Source organism: Centroberyx gerrardi, chromosome 16 (genome assembly GCF_048128805.1).
Source record: "Centroberyx gerrardi isolate f3 chromosome 16, fCenGer3.hap1.cur.20231027, whole genome shotgun sequence".
Classification (NCBI taxonomy): Eukaryota; Metazoa; Chordata; class Actinopteri; order Beryciformes; family Berycidae; genus Centroberyx; species Centroberyx gerrardi.
In genome coordinates this window covers 1,938,286-1,961,125 of record NC_136012.1, presented here as the reverse complement: position 1 = coordinate 1,961,125, position 22,840 = coordinate 1,938,286, and the positions used below count along the sequence as shown (strand labels likewise).

At 41.1% G+C, this 22,840-nt stretch overlaps 1 protein-coding gene across 1 annotated transcript; it reads right to left on the bottom strand.

Moving 5' to 3' along the window:
- Positions 1-8,444: 8,444 nt before the first annotated feature.
- Positions 8,445-22,541, bottom strand: LOC139932618 (protein NLRC3-like). Its single transcript, XM_071926434.2, is given in 7 exon segments — positions 8,445-9,016; positions 9,656-9,702; positions 9,906-10,040; positions 12,004-12,177; positions 12,296-14,159; positions 19,743-19,850; positions 22,249-22,541. Coding segments are annotated over 7 exon segments (3,177 nt in total). The 5' UTR covers positions 22,526-22,541.
- Positions 22,542-22,840: the final 299 nt, after the last annotated feature.

The following is a 22,840-nucleotide window of genomic DNA, read 5'->3' as shown; positions in this document are numbered from 1 at the left end:
AAGAATTGTAATTGCTGCCTCTGTCTCCACCTCTTCAACCGCCGCCTCCTTGACCGCCGCTGCTACCCCCATTGTCCCCGTTGCAACAGTGGCTGCAAAAAGGGTGAGAATCCAGCCACCTGCCGGTCAAACCCCGGTCATGGACTGAGACCCGGTGCTGGCCGCGTTCAACAACATCCAGTCCTCCTTCAGCCAGATGGACGCCTGCATTCATCTTTTGGAAACGCGCTCACCTGTCTCCTCACCTGCAGTTGGTCCAGCATGGCCTTCTTCCGTGACCGTCACCGCGCCTCCAATCAACGTCACGCTGCCGCACAGGACTTTGGGCCTGCAGTCCCCGCAGTGCAGCCAGGGGTGCCATTCATCCCTCCGGCTGCAACATTTTCTCCTCATCTAAGGAATCAGATCCTTGAAGGTAACAACATTAACTTGGTTAAAGTGTTGCTGTGCTCTGTCGAAACAAGTGATAGACGCCTGGTATACTGTGGGGAGGTTTCTGTTGTCCTCAAAGAAAGCGGCCCAAGACTGTCCAAGAATCTGACCATGGCCGAGTTTAATGTTGCCTTCGGAGTCTATAGAGACACCATATGTGAAATTTTTCTGAGCATAGGATTGAATTGGATACTTATTTAGCTATCATATCCTATCTGGCTATGTCCTATGGGGGCACACTCTTCTACAAATATCACAAATCATTCTCAGCAAAAGCAGCGATGTACATTCAGATTCAACCAGAGGCTGGATTGGTCCATAGTCGATCTGGCCTTTGTAAGCAGACATTTCACAGGGCATCATACCCTGTCCTGTGTCGGCTCCTTCTCTCACACAGCAAGCCTCTGCCTTAAAATTGTCTCTCAGCCCCAGGCTGCGCCAGCTCCCACTCTTGCTCCCTGCAAGAATGTGGAAGGACCTAGTGACAAGGTTAAGACTAAACCCCTTCAAACACATATGCTTCAATTTTAATGTGCGTGTGTGTAGATTTTGTAATTGCAGATTTATACATGCTTGCAGTGCTTAATTTGTCACCTCGCGGTTTTGGACTATCTGCATTCTGGTACTTATTTGCGTGGACCCGGCACCTCTGGTGGCATGAAAGTTTTTTTGTTTTTTTTTCTTTTTTTTAATAATTCCAATAGTTGACTCTTGCTTTCCCCTCCCTTACAAAAACCTAATTGGCTCATTTCGATATGAAGACAGGTGATTACCCTATTAGAAAGTAGCAAGTAACTTATAGCTGCATGGCATGACCATGATACGTTTTATTTCTGTCACTTCATTATTTGCTGACATTGTTTCCTACTGAGTAACGAGTAACTACTCGAGCCAGAATTTGTCTGGTAAATGGTTGAAGCCATTGCAGTTTCCTTGATGTGTTTATGTATGATTAGGATATCTCAAAGCCAAATATGTGGGCATTTTTATGTTGTGCACAGAGCAGTTATATCTTTAGTCCACTTCTTGAAGGGCAGGTTTGTAAAAACCCATCGTTTTGGACAAAATGAGCATTATGTAGCCTATGCAATAATCAAATATTGTTATAGGTCCCCAGTAGTCGGAGCTCTAAGGTCATATAGTCAGTAATTTAGTAATGTTTAGGCTGTTAGGTCTACAGTAAGCTATATGGCTGCACTGAGCACCACTGTGCCTCCAATGCGCTTGCTGTCTTGATATGTTCCAGAACCTTTTCCCTCCAGACTGACTCGCAGGAAAACCGACCACTTGGTGTTCCAGGACCTCATCATTTACAAATTAAGCACTGCATGCTTGCAGTTATTGTGGAGACGGCCATCCCAGGTCTGTGTCCCCGCCGCACCCACCTTGTGAGAAAGAAATGAATAAACCATCAAAGAGATGGCCAAAGAGATTGAAAAAGGATATGATCTTTTGATAGTCCTCCCTTTTCCAAGTATCCAATACCAATACCATCGCATCACATTTCCAATTGTACAAATATAGAATTGGAAACTTCCATTCGTGTTACACATTCAGTCCCAACCCGCTCGGGGCATCAACTCACTGAAAGACATTTTTAATAAATTGGGCGTTCCTCTCTCCGCAGAGAAAACTGTGGGGCCTTCTAATGTTATCGAATTCTTAGGTATTTCGTTAGACAGCAACCTTATGCAAGCATCCCTACCTCTTGAAAAGTTGATGCATATTCGGGAGGTCATGAGAAGTGCTCTGGATGCAAGCGTGACTTGCTTTCTCTGTTAGGTCACCTTAATTTTACCATGCGTATTGTCCCCCAAGGTCGTTCTTTCATATCAAGGCTTCTCAACTGCTCAAAAAAGGTAGAAAAAGTAATCGATCTCGTGACTTTTGATGCAGGATGTAGATCCGATCTTAGGTTTTGGTCATTGCTGTGTGATAAATGGAATGGTATCTCTTGTTTTATAATGATCATGTGGAAGCATCAGTCGCCCATAAATTCTTCACAGACGCCGCTCTTTCCATAGTTTTTGGGGGATTCTATAATAATCAATGGTTTGCAGATACTTGGCCAAAAGAACTGCTTTCTCTTCCTGCAGATATGCAATCTACAGCGCTACTAGAGCTGTACCCCATAGTCATATCATGTTTAATCTGGGGCAGCCAATGGAACAGGAAGCAAATAGTTGTTCTATGTGACAAGGCTACTGTTAATATTATCAATAAGGGTCGCTCTTCTGTTCCTTTTATTAACAGGTTAATGAGACGTCTAACTTGGACATGTGTGGCATGCAATTTTACGCTCCGTGCAGCGCACATACCAGGCCTTGACAATAAGATAGCTGCTTTGTCCCTATTTAAATTTCAGGATTTCAGAATCCTGTGCCCGACTGCTTCGCTGTCGAGTCTGCCTTGCCCCGCTTACCACCAAACCATCCTAGATTAGGAGAGACCCTGAATTCCTATATGTCCACTGCTTCCCAATATATGAGAGTTGGACTGGCAAAAGTCACATTAAAACCGTATGATTCTGCATGGTTTTAATTTACTTCTTTCTGCTCAGCTTTCTCAGCTCCTGTGTTGCCTGCTAACATCCCCATGATTTGTGCCTTTATAGTTCACTGTTACCAAATACGCAAAATGCAGCCATCCTCCATTAAAGCACTTGTGGCAGGCATTCAGTTCCATTTAAGATGTATGGTTCCATCAGTCATAAACCTGCTCGGGAATCCCTCCATACGTCTCCTCTTCAACGGCCTAAAAAGAGAGAACCCAGAAGGCAATGATAAACGTCTTCCTCTTACCTTACCTCTAGTGCACAAATTGGTGTCCCATTTAAGGCAGGGTTGTTTTGGTCTGTATATCACACAGAATCTTTCAATCCAATGCATGTTCTCACCTTTTCAGATCTCACTGTTGACACTAATATGTATACTATCCACCTTAAACACTCAAAAACAGAGATGGTAAAGAAACATCCATAGTCATTGCTCAGATTGATACTGCTTTTTGTCCCCTCTCCTCTATGACACGCTATCTGAGATGGCGCCCTAATGCAAAGAACGATGAGCCCTTGTTCGTGACTGACAAAGGAAAAGCCATGACCAGGTCCTGGTTCGCTTCCTGCCTTCGCCTCCTCTGCAAATGCTGTGGTCTCTCCCCTGATCTGCACACTGCCCACTGCTTCAGGATCAGTGCAGCCACATCAGCAGCTGCAGTGGTCCTAGCGTGCACTCTGAAGGCCATGGGTCATTGGTCTTCCGCAGCTTATAAACGCTATATGCGACAAGGAGTTCAAGACATCATCTCAGCCCAAAAAGCCATGGGTGCTAACAATTGATGCATGTTGCCGTTGTCTGTAATAAATTGCATGTGTGCGGATATTGCATATTGTGGTTGGCTGGGTTCACTATACTAATTCAGGGCATTAGGCTGAATCAACCACAGGCTCATGTTATTGTAGAATGACCTCTTACAGGATGCATGCTTGTATCCCTTCTCTGTAAGTCCGTATGTCTTAGCTGAGGTCAGCAACAGGCTGTTGCTTCACATAGACTTCTCACATAATAGTAGTATGACAAAAAAACATGTGAAAAAGTAAATGTTGCTGTGAATGAATTTATCATAAATTAAATACATTTCCATATATTTCAATTCATGGTTCTTTGTATTTATTGATAGTTTACTAATTGAGATGTCATGGCAACTCATGTATTTTTGTGAGTTTGGGTCCCCAGGAAACACCAAATTTCACTTTTTGGTCCCAAGCTGAAAAACTTTGGGAACCCCTGCTCTAAAGTGTTACCACTGCTGAGTGTTGCTGCTCTGGCTCTGCTCTGTGTTCTCCCATGGGGGATTTGCTTGGCGTCCCTGCTATACCTTCAGCATGCTTGTTGGGTAAGCAGGGAGCAGGTAGAGCAGAGTCATAACTGACTATAGTGTTCCTGACTGAATTAAACGCTGCTTGTATAACACTGTGCAGAGTACATACAGAACGGAGACTAAAGTGGACATCAATGTGGGTGCTGACTTATTGAATTTGACAATTAAATACAAAGTAATTGGTTTAAAACAGTATTTCTACCTATTTTAAAATCTTACGCTTTTATTTTGAAGGCTAAACTGCCAAACCAGAAGTCTTGTTTCTGCTAATTTGAGCTAGTCTTACCTATCGAGGCCGGGGTGCGCGCAAATGTGTATGACGTATTTTGAAATAACAGCTAGAGTGGCGATTTCAGCTAAATAATGGTGTAAATGGTCTTTTCAAGTGGTCATTTGGGATCTGTTGGCTTCAGGAGACTTGGATTATCCTGGGAGAGCTGCATGGAGCCATTTTGTGGTTATTTTCTGTTATTTTTTTAAGTCTGAAGCATGGTCTGAAGACAGGTCTCCGGCAACTGCAGTTGTTTTGGAGAAAGCTGCATTGTACTTCCAGGGATCTCCGGGACTGTTTTATGGACTAACAAACTTTACCCGATTTTCTACTGGCATGAGGGTGAGTAGATAATGACTGAATTTTCATTTTTGGGTGAACTATTCCTTTAAAAAAAAGCTCCCACCAATGAGTGAGTGGTTTTTCAGCTTCTCTGACATCCTCAAAGAACAAATACCAATTACAGTTTTTTACGATCGCTAGCAAGCGTTTTTCAATACTTATAATACTTTTTCTAAACTCTTCACACACCAACTCACCTACAACACACAGTTGGCAAAACAGTTAATTTTATGCTCAAAATCACATATTGCAAACTAAACACCAACACTAATTTTCAAAATGCATGAATACTTTGTCAAAATACACTAACTCTACCAAAACACTGCACACATGTCTCAAAATCAAATAATTCTTTCAAAACACTAGCACATGTTTTCTTCCAACAGGAACATTTAGTCAATCACAGCACAATGACATACAAAATACTAACAGCAGATGGTATTACAGAAAATGCATTACTTTACATGTGTCAGTTCTACCCTTATACAATAGACAGTATATTGATAGTCAATTGTTTTTCGCACTGCAGTTTCTTTTGAAGTCACTCTACATTTTTCTTTTGTTGAGTGTAGTAAATGTACGCATTTTTTTCTTCTTTTTTGCAAACATTCTATATCAAAAGTGAATGACTCATCTTTACTTTATAGAATGTACAGTATATGAAAAAGGAATAAGTGACAGAATTGCTGTAGTAAAGGCTTTATTTGCAATAGGAAATTACTGCAAGAGATCAACAAAAATCTGCAATATAGCTGCTGGTTACAGTTGTGTAAAAATAAAATATACAAACAGAAAAAGGCACAGAAGAAAAAAAAAAAGAAAAATACACAGTCCTTTTCTAATCTACCCGGTCTTCTGCATTTGGCCACATGTTCTCGTCCACATCACTCCTTATATTTTCTCTGGCTATGCACCTTGGGAAGTATCTTTTGGCGTGCCTTATCCACCCCTGGCAGTGTTCAGCTGTGATTGGTCTATTTGCATAACTTCAATCAGCTGTTTCTCAATAGCAATAAAAAAATATAGGACATATATTTGTGTTTCAATATATAATATACAATATATATATATACAATGTGAACTGCTGTTCACTTCAACTTTAGCCTATAAGTTAGGTTTAGAACATGAGGTTATCTGTTCTGACATACAGTGTGAAAGCATTTGTAAATTTGGCAGTAAAAATCCATAGTTTTGGTCTTGGTTGAGCTTGTGTGTAAAAGAAATTCAAGAGTTTTTAAAATGTGTTCACTGAATGCATTTTGTGTCAAAGGAACAAGAAATGTGTTAATGGTATGGCCCGCAACAGACCGATGTTGTGCTAACTGTGTTAAGAGTTATGAAAATGTGACTACAGAACTGATAAAAGGTTGCTAGCAATCATAAAAAACTGTAACTGCCTTGTGCAGCCACACATCCCAAGCAACATTAAAGGACCTATATGTAACAATGACACCCAGTATTTAAAATGGGTACTGCAGTCCAAATTCAAAATATTGGAGAGAGTTGCCTACCCCCGCCCCCTCCTCCCCACACTCGAAGCTCACGCGGGTTGCCAGGTGAAAACAGAAAGAAAACAGACGCATTTTCCATTTTCATAGATTGAAGAGCGTGAAGCTAATCAGTATGGTAGATAGTGGTAACATGGAAGACAGGACTCTTGACTGCTGGAACTTCTGCACCAAAACAAAACAAGAAGCCTATAACAGACGAGGCTAAAAGAGCTAAGAGGGAGAGGGAGGGGAGCGTGACACCTGGAGCTCCCAGGAGCCCCGCGGATCGTTCGGCTTGAAGTTCCCGTTCCCCGGCCCCCTGCAACACGGCAGACCGGAAACTCCGGTCAGGCTCCTGTACAGCTACTAAGCTGTATGTATCCTATGTATGTAACCTAGCCTAGCAAATTAGCTTCACTTTGTCGGTACATAGCCAGCTGCCGACAGAGAGTGGGGGTACAGAAGGGAATGAAACTATCATAGTGACATACATTTGTCAGCAGACCATGGTGTTCCTCATATCCAGTGTGTGTGCAGGTTGTAATCGTGTCGTTTAGTCCACATTTGGCGTCTGGTTCCGACGTCCTGTGTCCAGTTCATGTGTCCTGCCTTCTGCCAGCTTGATCGGCCGTAATCGCCACATTTAATACAACTCCATATACTCCGATTATGTTACTTGATTTGTGTTAGTAAAGTTTGTTAGCGGTAGCATTTTCCATTAGCTGCAGCTCGTAGCATCAGAATAGTAAATCTTTCAAATGCATCTCCAATATTTACCCGTATTTTACCACGGCTCTGGTCATGGAGCTTTTTCTAAAGAGGACGAGGCTTTTTAGGTCGGGTAGAATCCATCTCACTTGATCCAGTTCGTTTGCTTGCTTCAATGGCTGCAGTACGCTGTGTTTGCGTGCCAATTTGTTTCATATCTGGCAACCCGGGGTGTTGAAATGGGCAGTGGGCGGGATCACACAGGCCAAAACACAAACAGACGTTCCGCTCCGGAACGGAAATTTCAAAGGAGAACATACTGGCTGTAGCATTGTTGTCGAAGAAGCCAGTATTTCAACTTAGCATGTTTCCTTAATCTCTGATGACATATCATGGTCATTTTAGGATTTAGTACAGTAAATATATTACATATTGGTCCTTTAATGTTTGTGCACTCACTGCCAAAACAGGAGGGGAGGGGCAGGACTGTGTGTGTGTGTGTGTGTGTGTGTGTGTGTGTATACTATCAGTATTTCTGTCTTTGTAAATATTTTTAAGAACCGTCATGTCCCTGCACATAATAAAATCCATAGTTCCTGTTTTGCGATTGATTATTGATCAGTTAGATCTAGGTCGGCTCGTTCTCTGTAAAGTCCTTTCAGACATGAAGGGCTGTAGAAAGCAACTGGACACACACACACACAGTGTGAGTGGAGTAGGTGTGATGACAAATCTATAGATTTGTTGTTTTTTTTAATTCTACATGTTTAGCATAAATATGTTAACTTGAGTGTCAGAGTAAATCAGCGATGACAGATTATATTTTCCTTCATTATGAGAAGTCATGACTCACAACATAGACAACAACAGAATTATATTGGTTTATTTTAGGAAAATAATTACATTTTAAAATAAAAAACACATTCATAACAAAACTCGTTTGAAAAGAAGATAAAACAATGTTTAACCTTAATTAATAAAATACCAAATATAACAAAGACCCAAAAGAAAGATATTTTAACCTGTCAATCATAAACAACAACTTGTTTCTGTCTGGTTTAATATTTCATTAATTTCATTTTCCAAGTAAAATATTCATGTTCCAGTACCTGAGTCGTGTTAAAACCCTGTTCAGTTTCCCTGAATATAGAAAACATTCTGCTGACAGTGATTGATTAATTGTGTTCTTTACAGTAAAACGACTCATAAATCTATATGAAAATAGAAACATTAATATTCTTTCATTAAGATTTAAGTGTGTGTGTGTGTGTGTGTGTGTGTGTGTTCCTGCACAGAGTGAACTATCATGTCAGCAGCTGTTTTTAGTCAGCAGTGTGAGTGTTTCTCTCTCCCTCCTATATCTGGCACAGAGACACTGAGGCACCAAACTTAACCCCAAACCCAAACCCAGGATAGAGTGGTTCAGAGAATGTGGAGTGGAAGGTGTGGATGTGGATCAGTGTGTCGGAAGAAACTCTGTAGAAGGACAGAGAGCCAGCAGGCCAGTCCAGATACACTGCTACTCTGTTAGAGACAGAGGAGGGGGAGGAACGTATGACTGTTCTTCTGTTATTGTGAAAGGCAGAGTAACCATAACCAGAGCCGAACAGACTCCAGGACTTTTCATCCCCTCCAAGCCAGCAGTCACCACTGTCTCCTCTCCTTCTGATTCCTCTGTAAGTCACTCCTATAGAAACCCTTCCTTCCTACTTGACCTCCCAGTAACAGCGACCAGTCAGACCATTTCTACACAGCAGCTGATCCCAGAAGTCAAATCTCTCTGGGTGATCAGGATATGGCTGCTCCTCTTCCACCTCTGTCACCTTTCTGTTGTCTTCAGACAGGAAGAGGTTTCTGTTTGCTGTGTTTGGATCCAATGTGAGTTCACAGGCATCTGATGGAGAGAACAAGACACAATACAGCAGCAGTTTATCATCTAATACACCTGTTGTGTTTATTGTTATTTTATTAACAAATTGACTGTTAATTATTCAAAAGTTTCATTTTTGTGAATAATTATATATTCATTTATTGATTGAAATTACAAAAAAAGGCAACCAACCTCTGATGGGGCTTACATAAGGTTTAACAATTGGGAAAATATGATGAAAAGAGACTAATCATAACAGGAATGGGTTCAAAATTAATAAATAAATACATAACAATAATGATAATATAGATCCATACACATACATACATACATACATACATACATGTATATACACATAAATAAAAAGATAAATATTTCACAACTTATTTAACAGTTTCATTAAAACACATGATGTCAGTCATGAATAGAAATGATTGAGCTTAATGAGCTTAATGACCTAAAACTGATGAAGAAGAATCTGAAATAAATAAGGGGGATTTCTTATCCTAATTATTCACTACCATCAAAAGGAAAATACTGGGTATAAACCAGAATACTTGTAATTAAATAATAATGTGGTAAATTGACCTAAAACACACATTCAACTAAATAGTTGAATGTGTGTTGCTTTGTTGTCATGAATCAAACTAATTACACACTTACATTTCCTCACACCTGGTTTCAACCACTGCACTCCACCATGGTCCACACTGGGGGAATAAACAAAGTCAGATCAGCAGATTGTCTTTGATGGTGGAAAAATGGACATTTAATAACCTTCAATATGAATGAGTTTCCATACAGCATCAGCCATAACAGCTGTTAAACATTAAACAATATTCCTCAGCTTCTCAGTGTGACAGAGAAAATGTGTGTGACTCTTAGCCTTCTAGCAGATGTTGCCTCTCCATACCTGAGAGTGTCCAGTCTCCAGTGTGGATCCTCCAGTCCAGCAGAGAGCAGCTTCACTCCTGAATCCTGCAGGTCATTGTTACTCAGGTCCAGCTCTCTCAGACTGGAGGACTGGGACAGCTCACAGACACTCAGCCTTAATAGACAAGAAAAGATATGAAAATATTACTCTCTTGTATTTTAATGTCAATGTTGTCTGTGATTTTTCTTTCAAATACTTACTGCTAATAATGTTGATGTATGTATCCCTTATCTAAAAGCAGAGTTCACAGTGTTCTTTGCATGGTGCTGTAGCTCATTGAACTGAGTGTTACACTAACAATGCCAGAGATACTGGTTTGATTCCCACTGGGTTCACCCATGTTAAAACTGTATGCAAGGTGATTTGGATAAATACATCCACCAAATGGTATATGCTGTTATAGGGCTGAACAATATTGACAAAAAATCTAATTGCAATTATTTGACAGAAAATTGCAATTGAGATTAAACTGTGATTCATATCATCACAAGTTTTTCTTGTCATACATTTTTTAGAACTTTAATATTGTTTACATAAAAATGATTTTATTTAAAAAAATAAAATTAAAAAAAAGATGTCAGTTTGCAGGATTTACTGAGTTTGAGTCTGATGAAAGGTTTTCATCAATATTGTACTTGATTTATGGACCAAGATTACCCAAAATATCTTGTTCAGAAATCCATTTTGGACGCTTCTCTCTCTTAAGTAATTAACTGCAGCCTCTGCGATTTGGAAATTGCAGAAGTTCATATTGCGATTTTTTCTTTTTTTGGTTAATTGTTCAGCTCTACTATGTTATGCTTTACAGAAAGCCATTAAGAAGAATGGCAAGATATATGAAGCAGATTTAAAGTGTTTTAAAAGATGATGGTGAATTTGCCAGTCTAAGTCCTTCAGGAAAGCACTCCACAGTCTAGAGGCCCTGATGGAAAAAGTGTTTTCACCTTTAGTCTGGAGTTTAGACTGAGTGTCAGTCAGAAGGACCTGAAGATCTCAGCTTGTTCTCCAGCTCAGAGAGAACTAAGAGTTCTGCAGTGTAACTCAGGGCCAAAACTAGTCAAACTCAGTGAAATCTTAATATTAAGTCTTCATCAGCAGGTACCCAGTGGAAATATGAAAAATCTGGGATATACTGTAAAACTTCAATTAATAGCCCGGGCTTTTATTTGCTTCAAACACTGACCTCAACCGGCCTATATTTGGGACAGGCGTCTATATGGGACAGGCCTTTAATTCCTTTCGCACAAAACTCTTGCTCAGCAAAGATGGGAAATACTATCAAATTGTTTATTTAAACCAGTACTGTATGAATATTACTTGCATAAAAATTAGGCTATCGAATAACATATCAATTACGAATCATTCATTTGATCTCGCTCCGAGAGACAGCGCATCTAGGCCAACCTCATGCACAGAGAGAGAGAGAGAGAGAGAGAGAGAGAGAGAGAGGGAGAGAGAGATCAAAATACCGGTAGCCTACCTACCTATGCCGCCATGGCGATCAGCAAATGTGACTGATGTTTGAATGCAAGTAAAAAAAAAATAAACTGCTTCTCAGCGTCAATGGCACCCGGCTTCTAATTGAGACCGGCCTTTATTTGTCAAAACGTGTAGCCACACCCGGCCAGTAAAAGGGACTCAGTGTTTAATTGGGACTCGGCTTTTAATTGAAGTTTTACGGTACTGTTGATCTCTGCTTCACACTAGTTAAAGTCCTAGCTGCTCTATTCTAAATAAGCTGGAGATGTGACAGTGAATTTTGACTGAGACAGGAAGAGAGAGGTGCAGTAATATAAATGACATGAGATCAAAGCATGGAGGATATTCTCTCAATCCTCCAGGTTCACGGCTGTATATGAATTTGGATCAGGACAAAACACATTCTGGAAAATCCAAAACTTTATTTTCAGTGAAATTGAAAATGCCAATGTAAAATGTTTCTGGAGTCCTGGTGTAAAACTTGCAGAATCTCCCTTTGCAGATTCAGGAATACTGACCTGAGAGAGTTTTGAGCGCAGGGACCTTAGTTTGGAGAAATGTGTCAAATCAATTCAGAAAAATTGTGAATGGATCTTACCTGAGAGTTTCCAGTCTACAGTGTGGACTCCCCAGTCCAGCAGAGAGCAGCTTCACTCCTGAATCCTGCAGGTCGTTGTTACTCAGATCCAGCTCTCTCAGACTAGAGGACTGGGAGTTGAGAACTGAGGCCAGAGCTTCACAGCTTCTCTTTGACAGCTGACAGTCACTCAGCCTGAAGAAGTAATGAGTCAAACAAAAAGACAAACAAAAACTTTAAATGTTTCTATTTTCTGCTCTATAAAAACATCACACTTGATATAGTAATTATATCCAGTTATCTTTTAACCTACAGAGCTTTATTGGAGGCTTTGACCACTGGCAGCAGCCTCAGAAGAGCCTCCTCTGAAGCTGAGTATTTCTTCAGGTCAAACACGTCCAGCTCTTCTTCTGATGACAGTAACATGAAGACCAGAGCCGACCACTGAGCAGGGGAGAGGCTGACTGTGGAGAGACTTCCTGATCTCAGGTACTGTTGGATCTCCTCCAGTAGAGAATGGTCATTCAGCTCATTCAGACAGTGGAACAGATTGATGCTTCTCTCTAGAGAGGGATTCTCCCTGATCTTCTCCTTGATGTACTGGATTGTATTCTGATCGGTCTGTGAGCTACTTCCTGTCTGTGTCAGCAGGCCTCGTAGGACAGTCTGATTGGTCTGCAGTGAAAGGCCCAGGAGGAAGCGGAGGAACAAGTCCAGGTGTCCGTTTGGACTCTGTAAGGCCTTGTCAATAGCAATCCTGTGGACTTTTGTTGCAAATGTTTTGCTGAAACCCCACAGACTTTGTGAAGTCAGTTGTGGCTTGGCCATTACATTCTTGTTGCTGTTAATGAGTGACAGAACCACATGAACAGCAGCTAGAAACTCCTGAATGCTCAGATGGACAAAGCTGAACATCTTGTCGTTGTCGTTGTCCTTCCGCCCACGCTCTTCTTTAAATATCTGTGTGAACACTCCTGAGTACACTGAGGCTTCATTGAAATTAATGCCACTCTCTTTTAGGTCTTTCTCATAGAAGATCAGGTTGCCTTTCTCCAGCTGATGAAAAGCCAGTTGTGCAAGTGACTGAATGTACTGAATGCTGTTTTCTGTGCCATACTTCTTTTTCGTCTGATCGATCTGAAACACCAGGAATTCTGTGTACATCTCAGTCAGGGTCTTGGGCAGGTCTCCTGTCTCATCTGTTCTCAACACATGCTCCAGAACTGTAGCAGTGATCCAACAGAAGACTGGGATGTGGCACATGATGTGGAGGCTCCGTGATGTCTTGATGTGAGAGATGATTCTTTTGGCCAGCTCCTGATCACTGAATCTCTTCCTGAAGTACTCCTCCTTCTGTGGGTCAGTGAAGCCTCTCACCTCTGTCACCATGTCAACAAAGCCTCCAGGGATCTGATTGGCTGCTGCAGGTCGTGTGGTTATCCAGAGGCGAGCAGAGGGAAGCAGTTTCCCCTCGATGAGGTTTGTCAGCAGTACTTCTACTCTGGTTGACTTTGTCACATCAATAGAGCATTCTTCATTGGCAGTGAAGTCTAGTTGAAGGTGGTTTTCGTCCAGACCATCCAACACAAACAGGAGTTTGAAATTACTCTTGTCATAGTTTTTGTTTCCTGACGTCTGTAGTTTTGTGAAGATGTCATTAAGAGCCTCCACCTTGATGTCTTTGGTTTCCCAGATACATTTGTGAATTAGTTCTGCAAAAAGAAACCTTTTTCCCTTCAGTAAATTCAGCTGGCGGAAGGTGAAGGGGAATATGAGATGCACATCTTGATTGGTTCTTCCTTCACTCCAGTCCAGGATGAACTTGTGCACAAGGAACGTTTTGCCGATTCCTGCAATCCCATTGGTCAGCACTGTTCTTATGGATGTGTGTTTTCCAGAAGGGTGTTTGAAGATGTCGCAGGGTTTGATTGGTTTTTCTGTTTCCACTGACTTTCGTGATGCCATCTCAATCTTCCTGACCTCATGCTGCTTGTTGATGTGTATGTCACCCCCATCTGTGATGTAGAGCTCTGTGTAGATATCATCCAGAAGTTTCTTATCCTTCCTCTCTAACCATCCTTCTTGTGCACACTCAACCTTGTCCTGGAGGTTAGATTGGAGCTTTTGTTGGTACCATGTGACGAGTCGTTGAGACTCTGGTGTTCTCACCAGCAAATCTGTGTAGAACAAAGTAACATCCATAAAGAAATAATATAAATACATAATAATACATATAAGCTAAAACTAAAAGTATTAGGCTCTTTTGCAGGTAGCAGCACTAAACAGATGCTTGTGAGACAAATAAAAACTCATTTGAAGCTCAGTGATTTTTTTTGATAAAAGTTGTTGCTCTGAGAATAATAAACATATTCTCACTGTCAACATTAATACAATGTTTCCTTTGAAATAACAAAAAAGGAAGGCAACATTGTGAAGAGAGGCTTCCTGTTGACATGCAGCCTTAGTGGAACAGACAGGTTGTGATATCAGGCAGAGGAAGCTGTGGACAATATTCTAGTATTCAGATTCAGATATTTCATTACAAGCGTAGCAGCTAATTAACTATGGGTTGAGTTCATTCACAACTCTCTTTTTGCCAGGGAAAGGTTTTGATGAGCACACATGCTGTTTGACCCCAGCTTCACAATGAAACATTTACACATTGACACCTGTCAGCTGCCCAGTACAACCACAGTCTGATACTGAGCAGCTCCACTGGAGCAGTTGGGGGTTCAGTGCCTTGCTCAAGGGTATCTTGACAATAGATGTTAAAGGAAGTGGAGAGCGTTACTGATTCACTTTCTCAAGCAAGATCTTCTAGTTCAAGGATTTGAACAGCCGACCCTCAGGTCACGAGGCCCATTCTGCATCTGTTACTCACATGAATCAGTACTTCAGGAGCCGTATTCACGAAGCTTCCTAGTACTAAGAGTTGGTCCTAGCGGTGAAAATCTAAGAAAATTCTTAGAATTATTATTGTTAGGATTAAAATAAGATCAAATCCTAGTAAAGGTAAAAGCTATTCAAGAAGCATCTTAGCCCTTAAGAGAGCTCCTAAGGTGAAAAACTGTTAAGAGTAGAGAGGAGGACTTTTAGGAGGCTGAGGAGTTTCTTAATGAAAGGAGAAAATGGCTGAAGACACAGAGGAGAAATGTTCTCCAAACGCTGAATGACAGTGAGTTAATAAAGCTACAGGTTAGATCTTGCAGGATGATGTTTGTTGCTGATCTCATTAAGATGCACTCACATCTCCCACTCAACAAAGTAACCATTAATACTATTACTATTATGAAAGTGATCACAACAATAAGATATTTGGCAACAAACAAAATGCAACAGTGCAGCAGTGATGATTTAGGTCTACAACCCTCCCATCAGCAGAATAATCACACAAACAGTTACAGCTCTTTACAGCCTCATATTGTGATGCAGTTTATTTCATTGCCACTGGACGTGCGCACCTTGCCAACCAACAAAACAACATTTATGGATACAGCGGGTTTCCGCGGTGTTGTGGGAGTGGATGGGACAGACGTCCACATCATCGGCAATCTATTCTTGCTCAACAACCCTATTTATATTGGTTTGACAATATATTCCATAAATCATCAGTGCTAATACTACTAAGTCTTGAGCCATTTTCACCAGATCTTAACATCAAATTGGTAAAGTCATAATAGCATTATTGCATCCACCCAAATGAAGACATCACACATCTATGAGGACCGTGCAAGTATTAAAAAGTTAGGCTACATTTTGTCAAAATCATTAGGTTGCTCTAACTATTAATTAAACAGGGATTTTCATTTTTGACAGTATAAGTAAACCACACTTTTATATAGACTAAATTGTGTGATTATGTTGTGTGATTCCTTGTGTGCATTCTCAATGACTAAAAGAGGCATGTTGAGATTTTTCCTGATGGACCAATGACAGGGTCTAAAAGAGAGCATCATACCTAGCAGCAGAGTCGTACTGCCGGGAAGTTTTAATCTTTTTGTTGATTCGTTCATGTCGAGTCAGTACACCTTGATGAATCGAACTTTTTCGGGTTTTTGAGCTTTTTCTTAGACGGAGCTATCTGGTCTTCATACAGCTCTGGGCAGCATCCTGTCTGCCTACACAGTAAGTGTTGTATTCATTTTAGGCCAGCAGAGGGCAAGATATCCTATTTAATTACTGTTAATTGTTTCTATTTCATTATATTTTAGATGGTGACTTACGAAGTCATGCATTTTAGTAAATGTTAAGTTTTTAGTTTTATTGGTACCCAGTGGAAATATGCTAAATCTGGGATATACTGTATGATCTCTGCTTCACACTAGTTAAAGTCCTAGCTGCTCTATTCTAAATAAGCTTGAGATGTGACAGTGAATTTTGACTGAGACAGGAAGAGAGAGGTACAGTAATCAAAAACAAAAAGCTTCATTTTATATATTGGGCCTTCAAAGTGCTCTCTGAAACTAGGCCTGGGATGGCTTGTGTCCCTGAAATGAGAAAATTAAAACTTTGTCATAGAGCTAAACCAAATACATCGTTGGAAAGGTCTCGACCTGGAGAGTAACACATGTCAGTATGAAGATTCTACATGGCTCCTGCTTTGAAATACTGACCTTTGAACCTTGACCTTGGTGCATATTTGAAGGCTTATAATCCAGCAACAAAAGGGGTTACAGACATGGGACTAACTGTTATAGAGAGCTCTTGACCTCAGCTATCATGTGAGTATAGTCAACAACTGGGGGCGCTGTCAAATATGAGTAAAATATGGTTACAATTAATTTTCACCCATTTAAAAATTAGATATTTAAAATCTGATTACGCGAATGTGTTTACCATCCCCTTAAACTCCTCAGTGTACAGTGTACTTAAAAACTACAATTCCCTAGAGCTGCGCCATGCAGCTTGATACAAATCGCCACCATAGTTGTAGTTCTTCCGGTTTGCAAAGTAGGGTTGTAAGTAGGCTCGTAAAAAGCAGGCACGTGCAGAGGGGGGGGGCTCCGGGTGCTTGGGCACCTGCCCCTTTTCCCTTAATTGAACAAAATGCCCCTTCCGATCTAAATTTATCATTTTATTTTAGGCTTTTTCCGAATAGTTAATAAGTTGTAGCGATACAAGCGAAAGTATTTGAGCAACTGCAAAACACAAATGAATTATTTGCACAGTGCACAGTGCATTGCCCCTTTCTCTGTCCCCCCCCCGACAGAGCTGCGCTATCAACAGAATCACAGAGCAGGAGGACAACGAGCCAGGGAGACCTACTGTGATAGGTATCGGTTAGTTTAATAAATATAGTTGCAGCCATTAGTTAAACCTGGCAAAAAAATCACATATCCTGCAATTATTTCTTAGCATGTAGGCTGTCAATGAATCAGTGTAGCTAACTGAAACTTGGACCAAATTGACTATTGCTGCTAGCTAGTTTGATGCTGCTGCTAATAGTGACTTTCTCAGCCCAGTAGCCCAGATTCTCTCGTTTGCAAACATTATTTTTTTCATTTTACATATTATATAGTGAGTGGCTGCAAGACGCCCTCGAAAGCAAGACGGGTGAGGGTGAGAGGCAGACTGGGGAGTCAGACGGTGGCAGGGCAGCTAACTTACCTTCATCATGCAAGGAAAAAAATAGATTTAGTGACTTTACCTTAAAATCTATCCAATAAAGATTGTTACATTTTGTTTAGAGTCTTCAGCTTGTACTATTATGATATGATGATGACTATGATGATTTATAATAAGATAATTGAGTATTCATCACTAAGATATATATATTTTATTGTATTTAATATTTAGCACAGGCAGACAGAAATGCAGAGAGATGAGGGGGAGAAAGAAGAGGACAGTGAGACAGAAAGACAAGAGATGGAAGCAAATATAACGGATGAGTAAAGTAAAGGGATATAACAACACCGCATTGCTGCACTCCTAAAACACAGAGATTCTTCCACAGAATGTTTGACACTGTAGATGCCCCTTTTTTCATTTGAGCACCTCCCCCTGAAGAACTCTCTGCACGTCCCTGGTAAAAAGATATATCTACTGAATATATCAAATATCTAGTGCAGCCGAACTAGTAATTACACTGCATCTAGATGATCTATGTTAAGAAAAAGTAAAGATGTTGGTTTATTTCAGATATTTTAGCCAAAACAGGAGTCGAACGCGCCAAGTCCACCCACAACAGCCCTTCCATGAGTCACGTCATCCAACGTGTGTGTGTGTGTGTGTGTGTGTGTGTGTGTGTGTGTTCGACTCCTGTTTTGGCTAAAATATCTGAAATAAACCAACATCTTTTTCTTAACATAGATCATCTAGATGCAGTGTAATTACTAGTTCGGCTGTACTAGATATTTGATATATTCAGTAGATATATCTTTTTACGACCACTTTGCAAACCAGAAGAACTACAACTGTGGTTTCAGCGATAGCAGCGTGCATAGCATAGCAACGATAGAAAGCCTGAATGAATCTTCGTAATAAATAACAAACTAAACATCATATACATTCACTGAACGAAGATTATGAAAATAAAATGCACATTTCTCGCTAGAAATGTTATCAAAACGCATTTTAATGCTGAAACTATCTTAAAATATTGCATTTTCCACTGAGAATAAAAGGAATCTCAGCCATTTTTTTTTTTGCTGCAGAGAGAAACTTGACAGTCACATGACGTGGACGCAGACCAACGTAGCCATCTCCTGCCGCCGGTAGGGGCGCTAATTTAGGAAACGCTCCTGTGGGTCGTATTAGAGGGTAGAAACAAACGACCTATGTGGTCGTATGGGTTGGAGGACTTGTTGGTCTATCAACTTATTGTCCCTACAAAAAAACTGTAGTTATTTGGTGGTAAAGTACCGCAGACACAGTGTGATTTGCAGGCTGTTGGTAACGAGCAGCAACTCCAGCATTCAGTATTGCTGCCATGTCAAGTCGAGAAATCACTATCTGCAAGCTGTCCGAGACAAGCAGCATCTCGACTACTTCCATGTCGAGTCGTTCCAGTATTCCGTATGCGGGTTACGTACGTATTGAAACTCCAGAATCCAAATGAACAGCTCACTCAATGAGGAAGTAGTACTACATTGTTGAGTGAGCCGTTCATACGGGTTCTCAAGTTTCAGTACATACGTAACCCGTATACTGAATACCGGAACGACTCCACATGGAAGTAGTGTCGAACGCTCGAGATGCTGCTTGTCTCGGACAGCTTGCAGATAGTGATTTGAAAGTGAAACTAGAAAACCTAAAGGAACGGCTCGCTACTACTTCGCCAAATAGCAGGTTTGAAAGTGCGATGTCTTTGTTTGTTAAGGTACATGGCGATCATTCAGTCGTTTAATGAGCTTTGATGGAAACTCAAAGTGGGAGGAACCGGTACGCACCACTACAGACTCGGTATGTTTCGAGCTCAAGAATGATTCGTTGAAAATGATTTGTTCGTTCTTTTTTTACCAGCACTACAGAGTCGACCACACCTCCTCACTAAGATAAAAGTTCTGTCCATTCCTCGCTCAGAGTTGCACTGAGAACCTTCCTATATCACTCCTAAGCTAGAACTCCTTGCTAGGAAGTTTTAGGCAAAGTTAAGACGCTGAGAGGATTCTCAGAATGTTTGTGAATACGGCGCCAGGAGGTGTGACATCAAGTAAAAGAAACATATTAAGTAAATCCTTCATCATTTTAACAGCCACACTAAATGGGCAGTGACAAGACAACCAACATGGCAGCCAGGACGAGCCAGAGAATAGCTTTACCTTCAGTCTGACTGCTGTCAGTGGGAAGGTGAGGAAGAGGAGCAGACTGTGGTTGACTGGAGGAAGCTCCTCTGTTCTCTGAAGTCTCCCCAACATCACTGACATCCACTGAGAGAGAGAGAGAGAGAGAGAGAGACAGAGAGAGAGAGAGACACACACATAGAGAGAGACAGAGACAGAGAGAGAGAGAAAATGTTACAAGGGCTTGAATTTAACTCTAGCCAACCAGCCAACAGCTACTATTCATCCCACAAGTCTTTACATATATACTGAAGGACTGAAGGAACTGAACATTCATCATGTTTAGTTTTCATTTGAGTCTCTCACATGAATAAGTAACACAAACTGTCTTCCTCTGTGCAGACCCATATATGTGTTCCTGTTTAATTAAACCTGAACCATTGACCTGCTGTCTGTCTCTCTGTCTCATCCTTAACTGAGGTCTGCTGGTCCTGGTCCTGGGTTGACTGCCATCTGAGGCCTTGTGGGTCTGATGGAGCTCCAAACCTTTTTCTCTGTCTCTACAGCACTCGATAAATGGGACCAGAGTCACAGTCGGAATGAATGGGAGTCAATTCTGCCCCACAAAACTAAATGGAAGTAAGTATGTAACCTATATGATGTGTGTAGATATATACTGTATTTGATGCAGTATGTATATGACATATACTGTATATGATGCTATGTAAAGCCCTTTGAGACATGCTTGCGATAAGGGGCTATACAAATAAGACATAAACAAGACAAGTACTTTTAATGTATTTTATAGGTCAAATTATACCCATACATGCTCTTAAAATGATACAAACAGCTAAAGTCAGCAGCATTACCCTGTACCTGAACCCCTGGGGATCAATAAAGTGTAATACAATCATAAAACAATGAGACTTGTGCAAACATGCCTATTTGCTGTTTTCCTGACATCTGCATAACATAAAACTCAAAAATAAATACAGACAATCAAAAGGCAGCCTGCCTCTCTTCACACATCTACTGTCTGAATGCAGAATAACAGCAGAGCAGAAGTAAAACTGTTCTTCAGCTGCTGTCTCGCTCTCCTGGTAAAACAGGGATAACATCAACTGACTGCATCTACATACTCGTACTGATACTGGTCCTATTTATGTACCAGTAGCTGTGTGTGTGTGTGTGTGTGTGTGTGTGTGTGTGTGTCTCTGTATATGTGTGTGTGTGTGTGCGGGTGGATGTGTACCGATGTGTAGTGTGTGTGGCATACACGTACTGGTACTGGCACATACTGGTACACGTACAGGTACTATGTACCAGTAGCTGTGTGTGTGTGTGTGTGTGTGTGTGTGTGTGTGTGTGTGTGTGTGCGTGTGGGTATGACTTAAGTCACTTTCAGGGACACACACCAGACTTAAGACCAGTTGATTGGGGACGGCTTGTGCAATTGGGGACAAAAGCCGTGTCCCCAATTGGTAAAAAGCTGATTTTCGGGTCAGTGGTTAAGGTTAAGGTTAGGTTAAGGTTAGGGTAAGGGTTAGGTTTAGGCAAGTAGTGGTTATGGTTAGGGTTAGGGTAAGTCTCCAGGAAATGAATGTAAGTCTATGTAAATACCCCAAAAGTGACTTAAGTAAGACTGTATGTGTATGTGTGTCAGTGGCGCCGCCAAGGGGGGGCCAGGGGGGGCCATGGCCACCCTGATACAATCGCTGGCCCCCCCACTGGCCCCCCCTCGCGAGTCGCATATGCATAATATGCTTCTGAGTATGCATAATATGCTTCTATCTGATATTTTACATTAGGTACTATTCATTTAAATCAATAATGTATATTTTTCATAATAGTTCATGTGAAAGAAAATAACAAATGCATAGCCAGCCAGCCACTTTTGACCGTCCGTCACTGCGTCACACTCCGACCCCTCCCCCTCCCCCGGCCTGCTGCGGCACAGTGCACTGCCAGGTGACAGTCTGCCTCATGGACAGCAGCAGCTGAGCTCAGCCCAGACCTGTCAACTCTCCCGTTTTTCCCGGGTTTCTCCTGTATTTTCATCCCCTCTCCCGCCGTGCTCCCGCTTGGTAATTTTCCCCGTAAATCTCCCGTATTTTTCCTTTTTTTATTTTTACAGTTATAGAGAGAGAGAGAGAGAGAGAGAGAGAAAGAGAGAGAGAGAGAGAGAGAGAGAGAGCTGGGTGAGCGAGAGAGAGCGGTGAGTGAGCGAGAGTGAGAGAGAGAGAGAGAGAGAGAGAGAGAGAGAGAGTAACCAGAGTAAAAAAAAAAAACCCACTAAAAAATCACTAAAAAGTCTACTGAGTTTCAAGTGAAACTCATAATAGTGTGAAGTCTCTATAGAGGCTTGGGTTAATCTTAGGGTTGGGGTTAATGTTAGAGATAGGGTTAGGGTTACATAGTCTGTAGAGATAGACCAAATAGACAAGTGACACATCTACTTTTTGTCACTGTTTAATTATAAACTTATGAGTCATCTGTGTCATTTCTGTTTTTCACATGTTCGTATTTTTATCTCACCATGACTCACCTTTGGGTCCTGAGCTGCTGTTTGACAAACCCTGCTCTAGATCATTCCTGTTGATCTTCATTAAAACCTTCTTGGTCACCTCCAGAGAGTGTTGGTTGTAGGTCTGCACCATCTCATCCACTGTGTCCTGCCTGTTTGCATTCTCCAGTCGGCTCTTTGGGATGGCTGGGAAACCTTCCAGGATGTCATCTTGCTGCAGGAACCACTTGAACCTGTTGAACCTTTCTTCTCCCAAATGCTCCAGTGTTTTCAAGAGCTTCTCTTTAAGTGTCGTCATCGTGGCTGCCTGGTAAAGACACGCGATACTTTCAACTCAAAGGACAATTATGCAATTTCCCCACCAGGATAATTAAAAATAAAATCTCATCTCATCTCATCAATACCAGTATTAAAAATTGTAAAATGACTGTCAGCCAGGTCACAAAAGGTAATTGATAATGTAATTAGTAATATTTGTTCTATTGTCTGATCATATATAACAAACACACAGTACTTGTATATGTATGAATTATTTCAACAAGGTCAGAGCAGGGTGATTCCCTTTTTCTCTTTAACATTCCTTTTATTTCTGTGAACTGGTTAATATTTTTGT